The 19,812-nt window shown below is 46.1% G+C and overlaps 1 protein-coding gene across 9 annotated transcripts in view; it reads left to right on the top strand.

Annotated features, from left to right (window-relative positions):
- LOC115153405 (slit homolog 1 protein) overlaps positions 1-19,812 on the top strand; it is a 166,661-nt gene that overhangs the window by 4,978 nt on the left and 141,871 nt on the right. For all 9 annotated transcript variants that reach the window (XR_003867690.1, XM_029698828.1, XM_029698826.1 and 6 more), the window contains exons 2-4: positions 7,966-8,037; positions 13,324-13,395; positions 15,031-15,102. Coding sequence is in view for 8 of the 9 variants with exons in the window: in XM_029698828.1 (XP_029554688.1) it covers positions 7,966-8,037; positions 13,324-13,395; positions 15,031-15,102 (216 nt within the window). In the remaining variant the exon portion in view is untranslated. The remainder of the gene's footprint in view (positions 1-7,965; positions 8,038-13,323; positions 13,396-15,030; positions 15,103-19,812) is intronic.

Genomic DNA, 19,812 nt, shown 5'->3' with positions numbered 1-19,812 from the left:
ATTTGTCTTTGCTTATTTGAGCTGTTCTTGACGTAATTTTTACCAAATAGGGCTATCTTCTGTATACCACCCCTACATTGTCACAACACAACTGATAGGCTAAAACACATTAACAAGGAAAGAAAAATGATTCCATAAATGAACTTTTAACTAGACACACATGTTAATTGAAAAGCGTACCTCATGAAGCTGGTTGAGAGAATCTCAAGAGTGTGCAAAGCTGTCATCAAGACAAGGGGTGGCTACTTTGAAGAATCTCAAATCTCAAATATATTTTGATTTGTTTAACACTTTTTTGGTTACTATGTCATTCCATGTGTTATTTCATAGTTTTGATGTCTTCACTATTATTCTACAATGTAGAAAATTGTAAAAACGAAAGAAAAACCCTTGAATGAGTAGGTATGTCCAAACTTTTGACTGGTACTGTATGTGTGTATATGAGTATGTACTTGTGTGAGATAATAAAGAATGGAATAGATAGATTCGCGTGGGGGAGCTTGGCGGCTTTGATGGCCAGGTTTTTTCCAGGGCTGTGCCAGTGTGTGTGTGTGTGCACATTCATGCATGTGTGTGTGTGCCAGGGGATGCCTGCAGTGTTTTTGGCACCACCCCACAACCGGTATAAGTGACAGTTCTCTGCTCATCTGATCCATAATTTACTCTTGACAAGAGAAAGAGAAAGAGGGAGGGGATAGAGAGAGGGTTCCGGGGAGATGGGGAGGGAGAGAGAGGGAGAGGATAGAGAGAGAGAGAGAGGGAAGGAGGGAGACAGGGATGGTATTGTGGATGAGTAAGAGAGAGAGTGATAATAGAGAGGATAGAGTGAGAGAGAGAGAGAAAGAGAGAGAGGGGGGGGAAGGATAGATGAGGGTTGGGAGAGGTTGGCAGGGACAGAGGTGTTAATCAGCGATGAAGGGATTACCACCTCCTGACAAAAGAGAGAGAGAGAGACATACATCCACCCTCCCAGCCCCATGGCCAAAAAAGCTAATGAATGAATAAATGAGGTTTAGGAGGACAAAAGCAGGTCTTCTCCTGCGGCAGACTGTTCAATCAGGTTTGTATTTTTTACGACACCATTTCTGTCCTAATCTTTCTAGAGAGGAATGCTTAATGTTGGAATGAGGGCCGTTCAGATAATGTTTGTCCTGAAATTACAGGGCTGGAACAAAATGTAGTGTGTTGTGAGTTGTTTTGTTCCCCTGCTTAATTCCTGTGCTGAAACATTGAGAAACCTCTTCTTTTCTCTTCTTGATTTGTAGTGCAGATATGTCAGGTTTGAAAGATTGTTCATCAGTGCAATGGTTCAGTAAATGATCCCATCTCTATGGAGAGTATTCAGCATGTGTGTGCAGCGTCTTCTCTGCAGGAGAAAATCCTTTGTGCGCATGCAAACGCACACACACACACACACACACACACACACACACACACACACACACACACACACACACACACACACACACACACACACACACACACACACACACACACACACACACACACACACACACACACACACACACACACACACACACAGATCAGTCAGTGCCCATCAAAGCCAAATACATTGGTCGACATCTGTCATACAGGACCAGGGCTGTGTGTTCAAAAGATCTTCGTAGATCAAGTAAATATGTAGATGATGTGTTTTATCCAAACAGAGGGACTAACACAGTGCCACATTTTCAGCATGTGGAAATCAAAGTCACGACTCTGGTGTCGATAGTACCCTGCTCCAAATAACTCAGCCATATGAACCATGAGTAAAGCCTTAGCTCCTGTCTCCATATGTGTGTGTGACTTTGTGAGTGTGTGTGTCCTGTCATGCAGCAGTAAACCATGAAAGACCCTCAAACTGTGAACGTGGTTCTAGTCATAACCGCAAAATCTGTGTGTGTTTGAGAGTGTGTGATGTTTTCCCAGTCTGCTAGTCTCTAACACAGACACTCAATAGCAGATGCTATCTATGTTTTATTACTAACTGTCTATTTGACAGTTTTCTCGGCTCATCTCCCTCTATCTCCCTTTATCTTTATCGTGGTGGGATTCTGTTCTCGAGGTTGTTGTGGTAAGAAGGTTTGTGTGTGTTTGTGTATGTGAAGTCGGCAGGGTAGCCTAGTGGTTGATTTGGGGCGGCAGGGTAGCCTAGTGGCAGGGTAGCCTTGTGGTTAGAGCGTTGGACTAGTAACCGAAAGGTTGCAAGATCGAATCCCCGAGCTGACAAGGTACAAATCTGTCATTCTGCCCCTGAACAAGGCAGTTAACCCACTGTTCCTAGGCCGTCATTGAAAATAAGAATTTGTTATGGATATCATAAGGTGAATGCACCAATTTGTAAGTTGCTCTGGATAAGAGTGTCTGCTAAATGACTTAAATGTAAATGAAGTCCAAAGGAGGATGGTTCTCAGGACAGATGTTTGGGCTTAGCTGATATCTGTTGCTGATGTTATCAACTTGATACGGGCTTGGCTGCTTAAACTAGATATTGATGTCAATGGGAGGTTTGCAAATTACATTCAGGATTCTCTCTCTCTCTGTGTGTGTGTGTGTGTGTGTGTGTGTGTGTGTGTGTGTGTGTGTGTGTGTGTGTGTGTGTGTGTGTGTTTCACACCGTATGCATGGTCTGTGGGAGTGTTTATGTCAGTGTTGGGGAATATTTACTTCTCCTTATCGGTACTGAGTACCCTGAGGCCTGACCAGACAGACTAAGAACTGTAAATAATCAGGAGGTGAAAACACTCAGACCTTAACCTACACACACAACGACCTTCAACTTGTCCCTTGCTGTGAGAAAGAATGAAAGCAGCATTTAAGGGAAACGGGGGGAGAGAGAGAAACATGACCTCTGCCTGTAGATTGAAGCATTCCAGCCTAGTTTCTCTGTTATTCTGGTCTGTGGTCTGGTTTCTCTCTCTCCCCCCCTCCCCTCTCTCTCTCTCTCTCTCCTTTAGTGGGTAATGTTGGTACAGGCATGTTCTTTAGGATTGTGCTATGTAGGTCAGTGTCTCTCAGCTCTGCAGGCCACACTACACAGATTGTAGTGAATAACAATCCCAAGATGACCTGTCCACTTCCTTGAAAACTCTCTCTCTGTCTGCATATTGCTGATCTCTCTATCGGACAGCTTTCTCTCTCTCTGTATCCCTATGTCTCGCTGTCCTCTTCATCTCTCTCTTTTTTCTCCTGTTCCCTCTCTCCTGGCCTGTGACTCTCCTGGCTGCCACCTCCATATGCTGTGGAATCTGGTCATGCTGGCAGTGTGCCACACACTCAACTAGACGTCTAGCTACCTGCCTGTAATGCTGTACCTGGCAAGGCCTGGTGGAATTTTACAGGGACATTTCATCAACAGAATTAAAAGTATAATCAACCCATGGAACTGTAGTTCTTTGAGTTTTGTGGCAGGCAGGCAGGCGGGCAGGCGGGCAGGCAGGCGGGCAGGCAGGCGGGCGGGCAGGCAGGCAGGCAGGCGGGCGGGCAGGCGGGCGGGCGGGTGGGCAGGCAGGCGGGCAGGCAGGCGGGCAGGCGGGCGGGCAGGCAGGTGGGCAGGCGGGCGGGCGGGTGGGCAGGCAGACGGGCAGGCAGGCGGGCAGGCAGGCGGGCAGGCGGGCGGGCAGGCAGGTGGGCAGGCGGGCGGGTGGGCAGGCAGACGGGCAGGCAGGCAGGCAGGCGGGCGGGCAGGCGGGCAGGCAGGCGGGCGGGCAGGCAGGCAGGCAGGCGGGCGGGCAGGCGGGCGGGTGGGCAGGCAGGCGGGCAGGCAGGCGGGCAGGCGGGCGGGCAGGCAGGTGGGCAGGCGGGCGGGCGGGTGGGCAGGCAGACGGGCAGGCAGGCGGGCAGGCGGGCGGGCGGGCAGGCAGGCGGGCGGGCAGGCAGGCGGGCGGGCAGGCAGGCAGGCAGGCGGGCGGGCAGGCGGGCGGGCGGGCAGGCAGGCGGGCAGGCGGGCAGAAAGACGTGATACTGAAGGTTGGGTGTCTCTGCTCAGTTAGTGGTTAATTTGTTTGTAATGAGGATCAGTGTTCACTGAACAAAACAGAGTCTGGTCTTGTTGCTGAAATGACCAGCTTGTTCCCACAGTGAGGAGCTCTGAGCTCTCCCTCCATCAGTATGTGTCCTCTGCCCTGCCAGCCCAAAGCTGTCCACAACAAATGACTCTGTAGCTACAAACACTGCTTCTCTGGCTCTCCACCAAACAGGAGTGTGTGTGTGTGTGTGTATTTATATGCACCATGCGTGTGTCAGTAGAATATGTGTATTTATGTGCACTTTGTTTAGCTATTCAAATGTTATATGCACCGTATACGTACATATGAACACGTGTTTGCGTGTGCATGCATTTTGTGTGAGCATCGGGCAAGTGTTTGCTTTTTCTCCCTCCCGCTCTGGATTCCATTTCACGTAATAATAATATTGCTAAATTCAAACCTGGTCTTTCCCAATGCAGCCTGCCTTCCTTCTCTCTCTCTCAGCTCAGCCTAGCCCAGGGAACTCAACAGATGGCAGGAATAAACATAATGAGTTTTTCAGCGTTGTTTCTTCTCCTCTGCTGCCTCTGAGTTATAGAGTCGTAGACCGTTGCTGTGTGTGTGAGACCGGTGGTGTGTATGTAATGGGCTCCCCCAAAGGTATACTGAACCAGGAAGTCTTTACAGGTGGCCACTGGGCAAGGATGAGATGAAGAAGGATTAGTCAGTGATGTCATAAATCTACAAGATTCTCCAGGAAGTATGTTGGCACTAGGAGCCAAGCTTGAATGGAACTAAATGCAACCCTCACTCCCATTCTCAGTGGTCCGGTGACTGTAGTGAACTGTAGCTGTGTTCAGAGTCCATATGTACTCCATATGACCCTCTCTCTTCAGCTCAGCCCAACTGAGGGTTCAACTCAACATCGACTTCCATCCAAGCATGTAGCGTTCAGAATTTCACTGTCAATTTCCCTCTCCACGCCTCTGCGAGACGAGGGAAAGATGTGTGTATGTCCCCATGCTTCTGGAAAGAGGGTTAGAGGTGTGTTTGTGTGTCTCCATGCATCACCAAACGGTACAAAAGATCTGCGTGTGTGTCTCCGCGGTTCAGTTCAAGTGGCGAGAGGTGTGTGTTTCCTACCCCTTGCTGAGGAGTCTCCCCACGTCTGATGTGAAAGACAGCTGGTCTCTGTTGACCTGAGCTACCCAGGCCCCTCTCAGACAGGGACCTGGGTTTGGGTTGTTACCCCAGAGAGAAGGCTCTCCTCTGGGTTATGAAGCTTCCTCAGGTAGGGTCAGGCCCTTGGAGAGCTGACCTTACCACTGCTGGAGGTCTGTGCTGACCTAGCTCATCCATCTTTCCCAAAGTGCTTGTGCTCCAGAGAAGCAGTTCAGGCCTCTAACAATTATGAGCCAATCGTCTCTCATGTACTGCATTGTGTGTGTGACCAGGGGACATATACAAACCTATAGTAATTGACAACAGAAGGAGAGAAGAATGGAGAGGTTCTGCTTGTTTATATGACTAGCCCGCTTCCCCAACCTCTCTCTCTCTCTTCTTTCGCTTCGCCCTACAATTCCTTGTGGGCCATCAGTGAAGGCCACCCTGTAGATGAGACGTTGGGAACCCAAGAGTGTGTGTGTATACCTGTAATGAACAGCACATGTGTGTGTATCAGACTCCGGGCTAATGAAGCTCACTCTATTATTTATTTCCCGTGGCCGGTCGGTCGATGCACCTGTGTACACACACACACACACACGCACACACACACACACACACACACACACACACACACACACACACACACACACACACACACACACACACACACACACACACACACACACACCATCTGTCTGTAATGACCACTCTCTCTCCCGCCCCGCTGCACTGTGCTATAGTCCCTCGAGTGGTCATTAGACGAGAGGGAGAGAGGGAGACTGCACTGCTTTCGGCATAGCAGTGAAGTGAGGCTTTTTGGTTTTAGGAGTGGGGGAGGGGTGGACCATACACTGTTCCGTTTTAATCCTGAGTAAGAAGACATATACTTGCCCTACTGACTGACGGAAACGGTGTGTGCCTGTGCTTGAGTCTGTGCGTGTGCTCTGCAGGTCTTCTCAGTGGGAGGACGCTATCTACTGCTGAGGCGATCTGTTTCTCTCCACCCGTTCTCTCATGCTGCCAAACACACACACACACACACACACACACACACAAATACACGCTTGCACGCAGCAAACTGGGTTTGACATTTAGAGTCTTAATGGGTTGCTAAAGGTTGCTACTAAGAGTTCTAAGACAGTCCCATTCTAGAATACAGATTAGAATGTTGTTGTCATGGAGCATTTATTGCCAACATGAAAGATAGATTTCTCAACTCTATATCTACAGCCCTATCTGGTACCAGCCACTTCCTACCTTTCTATCCTTCCCCCCTTTATACCCCTCTCCACCTCCATCTCTCCATCCCTCCTTTCCTCTATCCCGAGTGATGGCCAGCCCACAGCAGGAAGGCTGGTTTCATCATATCCACAGCACTTAGCTTTCTGGCCCGGCTGGCCCCATGTCCTGTCCCAAATCCCCTGGACCAGCTAGCGGCTACTGCTAATCCTCTCGGTCTCTGATGGTGGACCCAGAGATAGGGTGGTGGAGAGAGTAGAGCAAGAGAGACGTGGGTCCCATTTGATATGAGCTGGGGATATTTGAGTGAGGTGCTCTGATAGAAGGATAATTATTGGCGCTCTCTTACATGTTTGTTGACATTTTTTTCATTTAGCAGAAGCTCTTATTCAGAGCAACTTACAGTTAGTGCATTCATCTTAAGATAGCTACTGTAGGTGAGACAACCACATACCACAGTTGCAGTAAGTACATTTCTCCTCAGCAAAGTAATCAGCAAAATCAGTGCTCGGGGGAATAAGACTGAGATGTCTTATTTAAGATCATCTTTGAAGAGGTAGGGTTTCAGATGTTTTAGAAAGATGGGCAGGGACTCTGCTGTCCAAGCATCAAGGGGAAGCTGTTACACCCCTGTCTCTACACCACTCCAATATGCTCCATAAAGGGCATCCCTCTTTCCCCTCTCTCTCTCTCTCTCTCTCTCTCTCTCCCCTTCTTCCCCTCAAGCTACAAACGGAAACATGTAAAATGTATATTGTAAATGCAAGAGCAGTGTGTGAACAAGATTATAGAAACACCAGTGTCAGTCTTCAAAGCCTGGTATTCTTAACGCACATTTGCATCTGTGTTGGCACTGCCTGGGGCAAATTGTGCCATTTGTAAAGGAAGATTAAATATATAGCTTCTTTCAGTTTCTTTGCATCCCATGTATGGAATGATCTACAGAAATCCCTGCAACTTGATGTGAAGGTGTCTCTCGGAGGGCAGTTCAAGTTGTTGATTAAAGATGCACTCTCAAACTTTGTATAATTTCAGCCAGTAGTTTTGAAGTTGCGCTCACGAACCAAAAGTTGTCCTTTTTTTTGTGTACTACGTCATCCATTTTGTGTGATATGTTACGAATTTTGCAATTTGTGTGATAGACTACGAATCCAATTTGTGCAATATGTTACACATTTGTTGTGCTTAAGATAGCAGAGGGCATCTTTAAGGACCTACAATATTTGCTGAGTAATGTGATTGTTTTTATTATGTTGTATGTGTAAATTATGTAAATTTGTAAATTATGTATATGCAGGGCTCCCTTGAGAAAGAGGCCTTGGTCTGAATGGGACTCCCTGTGAAAAAAAGAGGTTAAATAAAATAAAAATGCATGCGTTTGTGTCCATGCTTATGTCTGCTTATATATATGTGTGTGTGTGTGTGTGTGTGTGTGTCTGTGTGTGCGTGTGTGTGTTGGCTCGTGACTCAGGTATCAATAGCTAGAGTTGTTTCTGTGCCACTGATTACTGTGTTAGTGAGTCAACGGGCTGAACAGGCCCAGAGGGAGAGACCGGATACATAATTAATATACGTGTGTGTGTCTTTGCAGGGAGCTGAATGGGAATAACCTCACACGCATCACCAAGAGTGACTTCTCTGGACTCAAGTACCTCCGTGTGCTGTAAGTAATCTACACAATGTTCATTACTTAGTGTGCATGCACACAGAATTTCCCATGCATATTATATAAATGCAATACTGTTAATGATTCTGAAGTGTCATGACAATGTCCATCTATTCTATTTCTGTAGACACTTGATTATTTATGTCACTGTTAGTGGTGATGATGATATTGTAGTGGTTTTAGAGATGATGAATGTCTCACACTAACTAACTCTACAGTCCATTAGACCTCTTATAAACTCACTTATACACTCTCTCTGCTGTCTCAGAGTGGCCCTTATACCATCAATGACCAAATACGCACATGCACACACACACACATTACCGTCCACTCCCATACTGTCTTTAGCCCTCTAACTCAGGGATATAATAGGTCCTAAACCCTGTTAACATGTACAAGTGCAGCCGCTGAATCACTCAGTAGTTAAACAGTACTTGTGATTCCTGGTGTAGGTGTTAAAAGTGTGTGTGTGTGTGTGTGGAGCTGTTTTTAACAGCTCCACTGTAAGGGGAAGTGCTTTAGACTGAAATATGCTTAAAATGTAACTGGAGACTGACTGTAGAACTTGAGATGCTGAAACCCCCACTGCCTCTACCATTTTAGAGCCACGTCATTACCCCTTCCATATCCCTCTCCCACTTATCTTCCCCTTTCTTCACCGTTCTCCACTCGCTCACTCTGTTCCTCCCAACCTGCCTCGCTCCCCAAACCCCTCTTTCCTCCCCTCCCTCCCTCCCTCCCTCCCTCCCTCCCTCCCTCCCTCCCTCCCTCCCTCCCATCCCCGTATAGAGGTTAAATGCCTCCATGTCGCCAGCTTGTCACCAGCGAGGTAGAAGGAAACAGTTCCTTACAGGGGCACTAAAAGTCAGACTACAGCTTTTCCCTGGATGACTATAAACTTTCTGATTCCCATAGAATACACACACACACACACACACACACACACACACACACACACACACACACACACACGTTATGTTCTTCTATCCTTGTGGGGCCTTAAAATTAATTTCTATTCAAAATCCTATTTTCCCTAACCCTTAACTCTAAACCCAGCCCGAACTCCTACCCTTACCATAACCCTAACCTAAACCCGTATCCCTAACCCAAACCCTAACTCCTAACCCTAAACCTAACCCCTTACCCTAATTCTAACCCTAACCCTAATTGTAATCCTAACCCTAAACCTAACCTTTAAGCATAAAATAGCCTTTGTCCTCATGGGGACGTGGGAAATGTCCCCACGTGGGAGAATTTTCCTTGTTTTACTATCCTTGTTGGTACATTTGTAGATTTTAGGTCCCCACAATGATAGATATACCAACCCGCATGCACGCACACACACGCACACGCACACACACGTCTGTCTGTTGCGGTCATGTGGCGGTGAAACCCTCGTATATCTGCCCTCTCTGACTCAGCGGACTAACAGTGGCCTGACCTTTGATGCTCATAAACCCCCAGCGACCCCAGAGATGGTGTGAGTGTGACCCCAGGGGAGGGTCCTGACAGGAAGACCGGTTTAACCTTACAGTCAAAGACAGTGTCTGCTGGGGGACTGAGAAAACATACGCACGCACTCACTCACATACAGAAACAAGTCAGAAAAGAAAAACAAGAAACACAGACAGACAGTCTGAGAAAGTGAAGCATGCTGATTGGCCCTGCCGCTGTGATAATCTCTCCTGAGGACTTCCTGTCTGGAGGGGAAATGGAGGATCACTCGGGGGAGCAGGAATATATACAATACTGTACATTCTTAGAAAAACAGGTTCCAAAAGGGTTCTGTGGCTGTCCCCATAGGAGAACCATTTTTGGTTCCAGCTTGAAACCGTTTTGGTTCCAGGTAGAACTGTGTAAATGGTTATACATGGAACCCAAAAAGGATTCTTCAGAGGGATCTCCTATGGGGACAGCTGATGAACCCTCTTTGGTTCTAGATAGCAACAATGTAGCTTTAATTTAGATCCCTGTATTATGAATATATTCCACACAGGTTTCTAGAGCGATGCACACAGAAGTAGGGTTGTCACAATAACAGTATCGCGATACTCTGAAGTATCATGGCAAGGAAACAAAACACAAAGAAGATTACATTTCTTGAGGAAAACATTCCTACAAATGTACAGCATTATGTTGTCACCTAGAGTCACATTAGTTTATTTTGTAAGCTATAGCACCCACAATGTTACATAAAGTATGTTTTTAGAGGAATTCGTGTTTTATTTTTTGCCATGAAATCTGGTATTGTAGTATCTTCACAACATCAAGTCATACTTAGTCAATACTTATAAAAATGTCCATTCTTTAATGATTTCCTTGTCCCTGTGTTTCTCCTGTGTAGCTGCAGGCTTTTCTTTGGGTGCTGAAATCCATATTTTTAATATAATTTTTTCAATGGAGTAGGAAGTTACGACTTCAAGCGTGCACTGTCACTCGATACTTTTATAAATATCCGTTCTTTAACGCTTACTGTGTCCCTGTGCTTGTCCTGATTGTTATAGAGTTGTCAGTTGGATTTTGAATCCGTAATTTTTGACAAAAAAGTGCATTCTATGCGTCCCTGACAAAACGAACAAATCTGCCATGCAAGGATGGGCTGCTCCTTCTCTCTTAACAAGCAAAGGCTCTGTCGTGGAAATTGAACACAGGGACACTGTAAGTCAATATTAAATGAATCACTTTATTGTCAGCAAGCTCAACAGGTCACAGTTAAACTTAGATCCATAAAGTACTGGTCTGAAGTGAGCTCTGTCGGGGCAGTCCCGTTAGTTATCTTATACAATGCTTAAACAGACAAGTTATTTTTGCATGATTTACGTGATTCATTATTCATAATTAATTCATAATTAACATTTGGTTCATGCATGTGACCGACCAATACCTCACAAAGCTTCTTGTCTCCAAGCTGAGACCTTGAAACTGAGATATCCCTTTCAGTTCTCAAAACAATGTTCTGGGCGTACTGCCAAATTGCTTATATTGATAGTGAGGATTCCTCCCAGCCATGATCAATCAGTTACTTGCATGAACCCAGTCGAATTGGTTATTAGAAAAGCACAAACATAAAATGTTCCTTCACAGCTCCCTTGGCAGAGGTCACGTAAAATGTATTTTAATGAAAAAAAAACTACAGATTCCATCACCCAAAGAAAAGCTTGCGGTGTCACAAGACAAACATAGGTACAAGGAAAGCATTAAAGAATGGACATTTTTACAATATCGACTGATAGAGAATCGATGTAGTTGCTGGTACACTCCACCAACACTCATCGCAACTCAACTCCATTGGACAGAGTTGAGTTTACTAAGCTAACAATACAGCAGATCTGTGTCAAATATAATAATGTAAATGGAGTTGCCTGGCACAATGGTACTAACAGGAGAGTGCCATACATTCAAACTCCGCATACAAGGCCAAGCTAAATCAAGCTCACCTCAAGTATTTCAAGTATTGGGGGGGAGGGATATGGACAGAGACAGAGAAAGGGGTAAAGATGAGGAGAAATAAAAACAAAGAAAGGGCTGACCTGACCATAGTTTAAAGTTACCTAGATTCAGAAGTACTTTCTCCTCTTATTCTACCTCCATCTAAATTCATGAGGGGAGAGAGTGAGCGGAGGTGAGCTACACTTTTCTCTTTATATTTATGGAGTGGGAACAGGAACAGCCATTTGCATTTATATTCGATTGGGAGGAAACACAGACTGCAGAGTGGAGCCGTGAGGCCTCACAGGACACGTACACACACGCACGCACGTACACGCACGCACGCACACACACGCACACACACACACACACACGCACACAACGGTTCTCTGAATGAAGGAACACTACTGTTGGTTCTAAGACCTGGGCGCTTGTCTCTCCCTAAACTGTTATTGCAACACTTCCAAAACCATCCAGTGCATTAGCTTTGGCAGCGTACACATGTGTGTGTGTGTGTGTAAAGCCTGCAGCGCTAACACCTAGCCAGGCACTGCAGCTCTTTGGACACACTCACACAGTGCTCTGACGTTCCCATGCCCCAAGGACAGCTTTACAGTGGGTCTCTTTCTCCCCCTCTGTTCTTTGAACCACCCAGCCCTGGATCTCACCTTAGTCTCCCCCCTCCTCACCCCTGACTCCCCCTGGTTCTCTATGCCTCCCCTGGCTCTCCCTGCTTCACCCATGCCTCTCACCCCTGCCCCTACCTCTCCACACCTCCCCCTCTAACCACAAGACCACACCAGACCTCAAGGCACAGTGGCCTGCCTCACTAACCTACCTTCAGAAAATCTTTCCTGGCTATGATCCCTGAGATGCCCCCCGGTGCCAAGATTCCACAGCCAGCCCAAGACCACACCGCTGCCCTATATGTGTGTGTGTGTGGTTGTGTGTGTGAGTGAGTGTGGACCACACCATTGCCTTGGGCAAAAGGGGTGCTGGAACTAGCCAGCCTATATACACACACTTAACAAGGGGCCTTACCACCCATTTCCCAACCCCAACCTTCAGCACCCTCGTTCCCCCTACGCCTAAAGCCTTAGGTGACTGAGTGACTGAAACACATACTAAACACATACTAAAACAGAGTGTGGGTAGGCCCACTCTAGGGGATGAGTAGGTTCTGGGACAGCTGGGTAGAGAGAGGGATGGCCACAGGAACCCAGTTGAGGCTTGGTTGTCATACAGGTGCACATGGGATATTTGAGAAGATATGTGGTTCTATAGGGAATAAAACAAAATAAAGGAAAAAAATAAACCTTAAGTCAAATAATACAATATAAAACATTATTGACTGGTTGCTTCCATTTCAACATAAACAGAAAAGGCCATATAATTTAGAATAGCAAGCCTAGCATTATCATGCAAAGACAGCAACAGAAGCTAGCATACAGTAGCAGACAACAAAGCAGACATAAATTACATGGTGGAATACACGACAATGTCTTATTATTAACATATTAATCTGAAAACAACTACATATAAATATTACAGTGATAAACAAGCATATGTATTTATCAATTTACAATCTGTCAAAGATGCACAATCATTCATCACTAGAAGAAACAGTCTGTCAAACGATCAGGGGAAAAAAACTGTCACTTTAGCTTACATTGCTATGGCAACCTGTCAGCTTGTGAGGTTTCTGAACAGAAGGCGGGAAGCTCGTGAGGGGCAACGATTTCGCGCTTTTCATGTGCGTAATGCGTGAGTTTCAAACAATTGCTGTTATACAGTACTTTCAGAGAAATCTAGCACTATGCGAAACTATCTATATTTCTCTCTTTCTCTCTGTAGTCAGTTGATGGAGAATCAGATTGGAGCGATAGAGCGTGGAGCGTTTGATGACATGAAGGAGCTGGAGAGACTGTAAGTAGGCTACAGCATGTGTCTGCGTGTTCATATTTGCTCTCAAAGAGGTTTAGCGGTTGACTATATTTGAACATCCCTGTCCATCGCGAGTGGCGGCCTGGGAGCAGGTAAGTTTTGCTGACGTTTGGGTTTACCCAACCCATCCTTCCTCAGGAGGCTCAGTCACAGCCCTGGCCCATCACTGGAACATGAGGCTTTGCGTGAACATCACTGGAACGTGTGAATGCATGAACAGCTTGTAAACAGCAGGGTAACACACAGACAAACACACTCACCACACCATGGTTAGCACATAAAAAAAACTAGACCCCCATACTGTATGGCAGTGTTAGCCACAGGACATTATGGAGCAGCATAACGTACAAAAATGGCAGTGCTCTAGCCACAACGATATTAAAGAGCCCCACTCAGTGTGTGTGTGTGAGGACCACATCAGAGACACTCTTCAGTTGGTCACTAAACATGTGGTGAGAGGTGAGGGTACGGAGATCTAGGAGAGACCCAGACAGCCCCAATATTAACCAGCATTACCACACACATTAAGCTTGGTGTGAATGGGTCTAGCAACATCATCCGTGCTCAGCATTTACCCACCTTTGAAACTAGTATAAAGCTCACTAACTTATTAGCAGGTCCACCTCGACCTACACCTTTAGAAAAAAGGGTTCCAAAAGGGTTCTTCGGCTGTCTCCATAGGAGAACCATTTTTGGTTCCAGGTAAAACCCCTTTTGCTTCTAGGTAGAACCCTTTTGGGTTCCATGTAGAACCCTCTGTACAAAGGGTTCTACATAGAACCCAAAAGGGTTCACCTGCAACCCAAAAGGGTTCTTCAAAGGGTTCAACTATGGGGACAGCCAAAGAACCCTTTAAGGTTCTAGATAGAACCTTTTAATTCCAAACCCACTAACTTAGCGGGTCCAGTTCAGTATGAACAGAGCCGCTAGAAACCCAGTCAAGCCCATTATAATTCTCCATCTCCAACCCAGTCTGTGTATCTGTCTATGGCTCTGGGCCCACACATCTGTCTATGCTATGCTACAGGCACGACCCGACCTGCCTTTCCTCTCCCATTCATTCCCATTCACCGCCATTCACTCCCATGTGTTTCCAATGGAGCATTGAGACAGTATAAAGCTGTGGTTTCAAATGGCAATTAGTAACAGTCTGTTCCTAATTTTCTTAATGGTTGTATTTGCATAAAGCCTGCCAGCCTCTTTCATTCGTTATCCTGGGGAGGGGAAGGCAGTGCCAAGCCAAGCTGCCTGAAGGCTCCAACACACTCATCTGTCTCTACAAATGTTATTTTGTAACCGTTGTTTTCTTAGTCCCCTAGAGACGCAAGCTGGATGTGTTCACATAACTGATACGTCTATAGGGGACAAATAAATCTGTTGTTTTCTTCTGGCCCTGACTAGTATAATATTTCCCTCCCTGTAACACAAACATTTTGGTTGTATTTATGTGAACTGAAATGCAATCTACTGATAAATAATAGTGTCTATGTGTAGTGTTGGCATGCATTGTGCAGAAATAATGTACCATAATCTAGTTCATCAAAGTGCAGATCTGATTTCCAGTGCATACCTGACCGGTACATATCTGCTGTACTAAACATGCATTTTCTGTGCCAGGCGCCTGAATAGGAACCAACTGCAGCAGCTTCCGGAACTTCTGTTTCAGAAGAACCCTGCACTTTCACGTCTGTGAGTACACATACTTTATATTATCATACACACACTCTCTTCTATACACACTCTCTCTCTCACTCTTCTGTGAGTACACATGCTTTCTCTGCCTCACCCTTTACCTGCTTCCTGCCATGGAAGTGTGTGTGTGTGTGTGTGTGTGTGTGTGTGTGTGTGTGTGTGTGTGTGTGTGTGGTGTGTGTGTGTGTGTGTGTGTGTGTTGTGTGTGTGTGTGTGTGTGTGTGTGTGTGTGTGTGTGTGTGTGTATGGTTGTGTGAATGCTTTAGTAACCTAGAGTTGGTGTGGCAGTGTTTTCCCTAGGTTCTTTTCAGTAGTGGTAGCAAGGGTAGGGGGGTGCATTGCTACTAGCGTTAGCACAACGACATGCTTGCTGTTCCCATAGACTTTCAGTCATTGAGCCAACGACTATCAATTTAAAAGCGCGTCTAGCGTCTTCTAGGCAGAAATATATATTTAACAATACATCATATTTATTGCAGTGTTGGCAACAATTTAGCAGCGGTGGGCCACCGTGTGGTGTTGAGGATTATGGAATAAGTGGCTATTTGACTATGTTGGTTAGTAGGGACAGTTCCATCTTGTTGGAGAGGAATCCAAACTGCTGCTGGAGGAAGTGGAGTCATTCTCTCTACTCCAATGGGTATGATGTGCTAGTTTAGTGTTTGGTGAGAAATCCTGGTGATTTAAATCTCTCTCTATCACACACACACACACACACACACACACACACACACACACACACACACACACACACACCCCTGTGGCGTGACCATCCCAAAGTAAGGCTAAACTTTTATTAGTGTGCCATAACAAGGTTCCATTTTCCGAAGGATAATGAGTGTCCCTGCCGCTGGCCGATTGTTCTGGCTCCGATCATTCCACTTTAGGTCACCTTGTGCTGCATCTGGGAATAATAAAACACTGGGACATGGAAACATCATTTCCCTCTGCACTTCCCCTGTCCCCAGTCCCAGTCCCAGTACCTATCCGTATCCTATCCCTATCCTTCTGTAGCCACTTCCAATACAGTCTAGTCCACTTTTAATAAATGTAAAGGCTTAAGATTGTCATCACCAGTGAGTACTACAACTGTATTGCGCAATTGCATGAATAATGCTAAACAAAGAGGGGAAAGACTTGGAGGCCACGTGTAGAAAATAGAATGAAGTTGGAATGGAGCACTGTTGGTAGACTGCTCCAAAAACACAACAGCTGTTTGAGACTTAAAGGCTAGGGTTGTGAATGGGCGGTGTGTGTGTGCATGCTTGGGTGCATGTGTGTGTGTGTGTGTGACTGACTGATGTCCAAGGTAATTCTGTACTGTTCTACGACAGCGTTCTAAGCGGTCTACCAGGTGAGGCCAGAGCATAGCCTTGAGCCATTGATTAGTCCATCAACCAGACCAGACTTTGCCAGCCAGCAGCTGAAGGATTGGATTAACAGATCTCTCTGCTTCCACTTCCATTCAATCTGCTCTTTATTTCCGTTACTAGCTGGCTTCTTTCATGAGTAGTTCTACCTTTCAAACCCTTTCTGGAGAATAAGATGCCTAAGAATGTTGAACACCTGTTTAGACCATTCACTGTGTACCAGCACTGTACGTGCGTGTCTGCGTTTTTCTAATTTATTACAGGCCAACGTCTGATAATGAGCATGCCAGCATGTATTTCATCTGAAGAAGTGCATATTTGTTTAGGAAATAGGTGATTTTCTCACACCAGCCTCATAAGAGCATATAGGATAGATTAGAAACTTTGTCTAAAGAATTAAACATTGTTGTTCACAGACAGGCAGTAACTGTAAAATGTCTCCCCTCCTGTAGTTGTCTAGCAGACGGGGCCTCATTAAACAGAGCAGTACCAAGACAAAGAGATCTCCTGATGCGTTCGCTGCTTCTTAAATCATCAGTGGTCTCCGTCTTTCCGTCCCAACATGGGGTCTGGGCACTAGACTGGCGTAGTTAGGTTACAGCCAGGAGAGAGAGCTTCATGTACTTAACAGGTTTTCACTCCCACAGAAAGTCTGACGGTGTGTGTGTGTGGGTTTCTGTCTTTGCACTTGCTCTAAGTGCTCACAGGGGCTTGTTAGGGTCTGTCTTTAATGGCCTTAACAAGAGGGGTTAATGGGAAAGCCTCCAGCCCTCAGGTGGAACGCTAACCCAGATGTTAGCTAGCTCTCTCTCTCTCTCTCTCTCTCTCTCTCTCTCTCTCTCTCTCTCTCTCTCTCTCTCTCTCTCTCTCTCTCTCTCTCTCTCTCTCTCTCTTTTTTCTCTCTCTCTCCTCTCTCTCCTCTCTCTCTCTCTCTCTCTCTCTCTCCTCTCTCTCTCACTCTCTCTCTCTTACTCTCTCTCTTACTCTCTCTCTTACTCTCTCTCTCTCTCTCTCTCTCTCTCTCTCTCTTTTACTCTTTTACTCTTTCTGGAATGAGTGATCGAGAGTATATCTTCATATCTCTTCTCTGATCATGCTCCTCTCCTCTCCTCCCAGGCCTGCAGTGGTTGACCGCAGAGGAAGACTTGTCTTAATAAAAGGCGCCGCTAGTTAAATGAACAGATGAGTGCGGTGTAGTGGTGGACGGGACAATTACAGACATTATAGACAGACTGGCAGTCGTTAAACCAGCCTGCTCATTAATTGTTTACAGGACAATAAGGTGTTGGCAGGAGAGAACACAGCAAATATACATCTAGTAGTTTGAGGTAAAAGTGAAGTTTGGACGAGAAAGGTTGTTGTTACTGTCATGAAGGAATTAGAAATGTCATTTTACTGTAGCTCTTAGTAAGTGTCTTTTGTGGACTCTAATCTAGAATGGTACAGCACATTTCCATTTTATCTGGAGAAGATGGAGTTAGTTAGCTAACTCTCTCCAACTCTCTTTGTAGCTACCTCCTTTACTCTGTGTGGATGCCTGAGAGATAAGTGAGACACTGATGCATGAGGAACAGAGCAGATAAAAGATAATTGGAGATAATGAGACACGATTGGAGATTATTAGAGATTGTTAGAGCTGGGTGATGGATGGAGGTGCCTGACAGTGGTGGGAAAGCATGGGAACAGAAGAGGAGTAGAGGACTAGAAGAGGAAAGCGGAGGAGTGCCGAGCAAGGGGACAATAACAGTGAAAACAGAACGGTATCCATCATCGTTAACGGCCTGGTGTCCCCCTCCTCTCTCTCCTTCCATCCCTACCTCCATCCCTCAGTCCCTGGTTCTCGGCAGTGCAGCTCTGTAATCTACTCTCCTGGTCTGTAATTAGGTGTTCACAGTGTGAGAGTAGGAGGAAGGAGGGATGGAGGGAGGGAGAGAGGGATGGAGAGGGAGGGGGCCAAGGACTCAGCGTAATAGGTGCCTCCAGGGAACAGCATCTGGTTTGGAGGGATGGGGGGAAGAGGAGGGGAGAAGGAGGAGGGGAAGGGCAGAGAAGGGTTAGGGTATTTATGATCTCTCAAGATCACTGTGTACGGCTGCTCGTCTTTGTGCCTGTTTTATTATGTATGACACACACACTGTAGGTCAGGGGTCATCAACAGGCGGCCTGCGGGCCAAAACAGTCCCACAATGTTTTTTTCTTGCACCCCCAAAGATCTTTGTAAAACAAAGAAATACACATTTTATTTTAGTTTTGGGTCAAAAAAAGACTGAAATCACCAGAAATTCAGTAAAAAATTTGTTTAATTTAGGAAATCTGCTCCCAAGTATTCCCACAAAATTATTTTGAAATAAAATCTATTTTTGGTCTTAGTTGTGGTCAATTTGCACTGTACAAATTATTATAATTATGTTCCGGCCCCCCAATCATCCTCTCAGACAAAAATCGTCCCGTAGCTGAATCTAGGTGTCTACCCCTGCTGTAGGTGAAAACTAGCTTGGGAGGTCCCCATCTTTCTCTCCATCTCTCTCTCTCCCTATCTTTCTCTCTCTAACACCAGGGGCCCCCACGCTCCGTGCGAAAATAACATTCTGTCTCCCGTTAGGGCTTCGTCCGAAAATAGAAGAACAGGTGTAAGTGATACTTGATGGTTCAACTGAACCCTCCAATGGGTTTAGCAGAGCTACCTACCTACAGCCGTATAGTCTTACAACTATCCTACATTGATGAATGTGCACCACCAAAGAGGAAGGGGCTAGGGGTTGCTCCTGGACTGGACAGGCAGGATGGGGTGAGAGTTCAGGTCAGTTCCATCTCTATGGAAGGTAGAATCAGGTGGAGTAGCGAGGGCAGGTTAGGAGAGGAACCGGGGGGGGGGGGGGGGGGGGGGGGGTTGTTCTCTTTACCTGCACCATGGGAGGGCCAGGTGTGTGTTTGTGGGGAGGGGAGGAGAGGAAGGGTGCGGTCCTCCCCTACACTGTGGGGGGTAAAGAATGGTAGAGAGGACGAGTGTGTGTGAAATATTTTTGGGGGTAGAGTTCGGGGCGGGTAAGAGCGGAGTGGTTCGTTGCTTGTTTCCGTGCTAATGCTTGACAACAGGATTGGTCTGGTACACAAACTCTAACACAGACACACAGAATAACACACACATGCTAATTACACCCCAGTTTGCTAATATGGGGATAGCAGGCATTCACCTGGGATTACGTTCTTTATGAATCTATTTTAGGAGATAAAAGGGATGCTTTAGCTGTGTGTTCATGCATTCATGCCTATTATATGTGTTTATATTGGACCGATGCTGTGTTTTCACTGTGATTGTTTGGTGTTTTATGCTGAG

The sequence above is a fragment of the Salmo trutta genome, chromosome 18 (genome assembly GCF_901001165.1).
Source record: "Salmo trutta chromosome 18, fSalTru1.1, whole genome shotgun sequence".
Lineage (NCBI taxonomy): Eukaryota > Metazoa > Chordata > Actinopteri > Salmoniformes > Salmonidae > Salmo > Salmo trutta.
The sequence above is the reverse complement of the archived record's forward strand: the minus strand, read 5'-3'. Positions and strand labels throughout refer to the sequence as shown.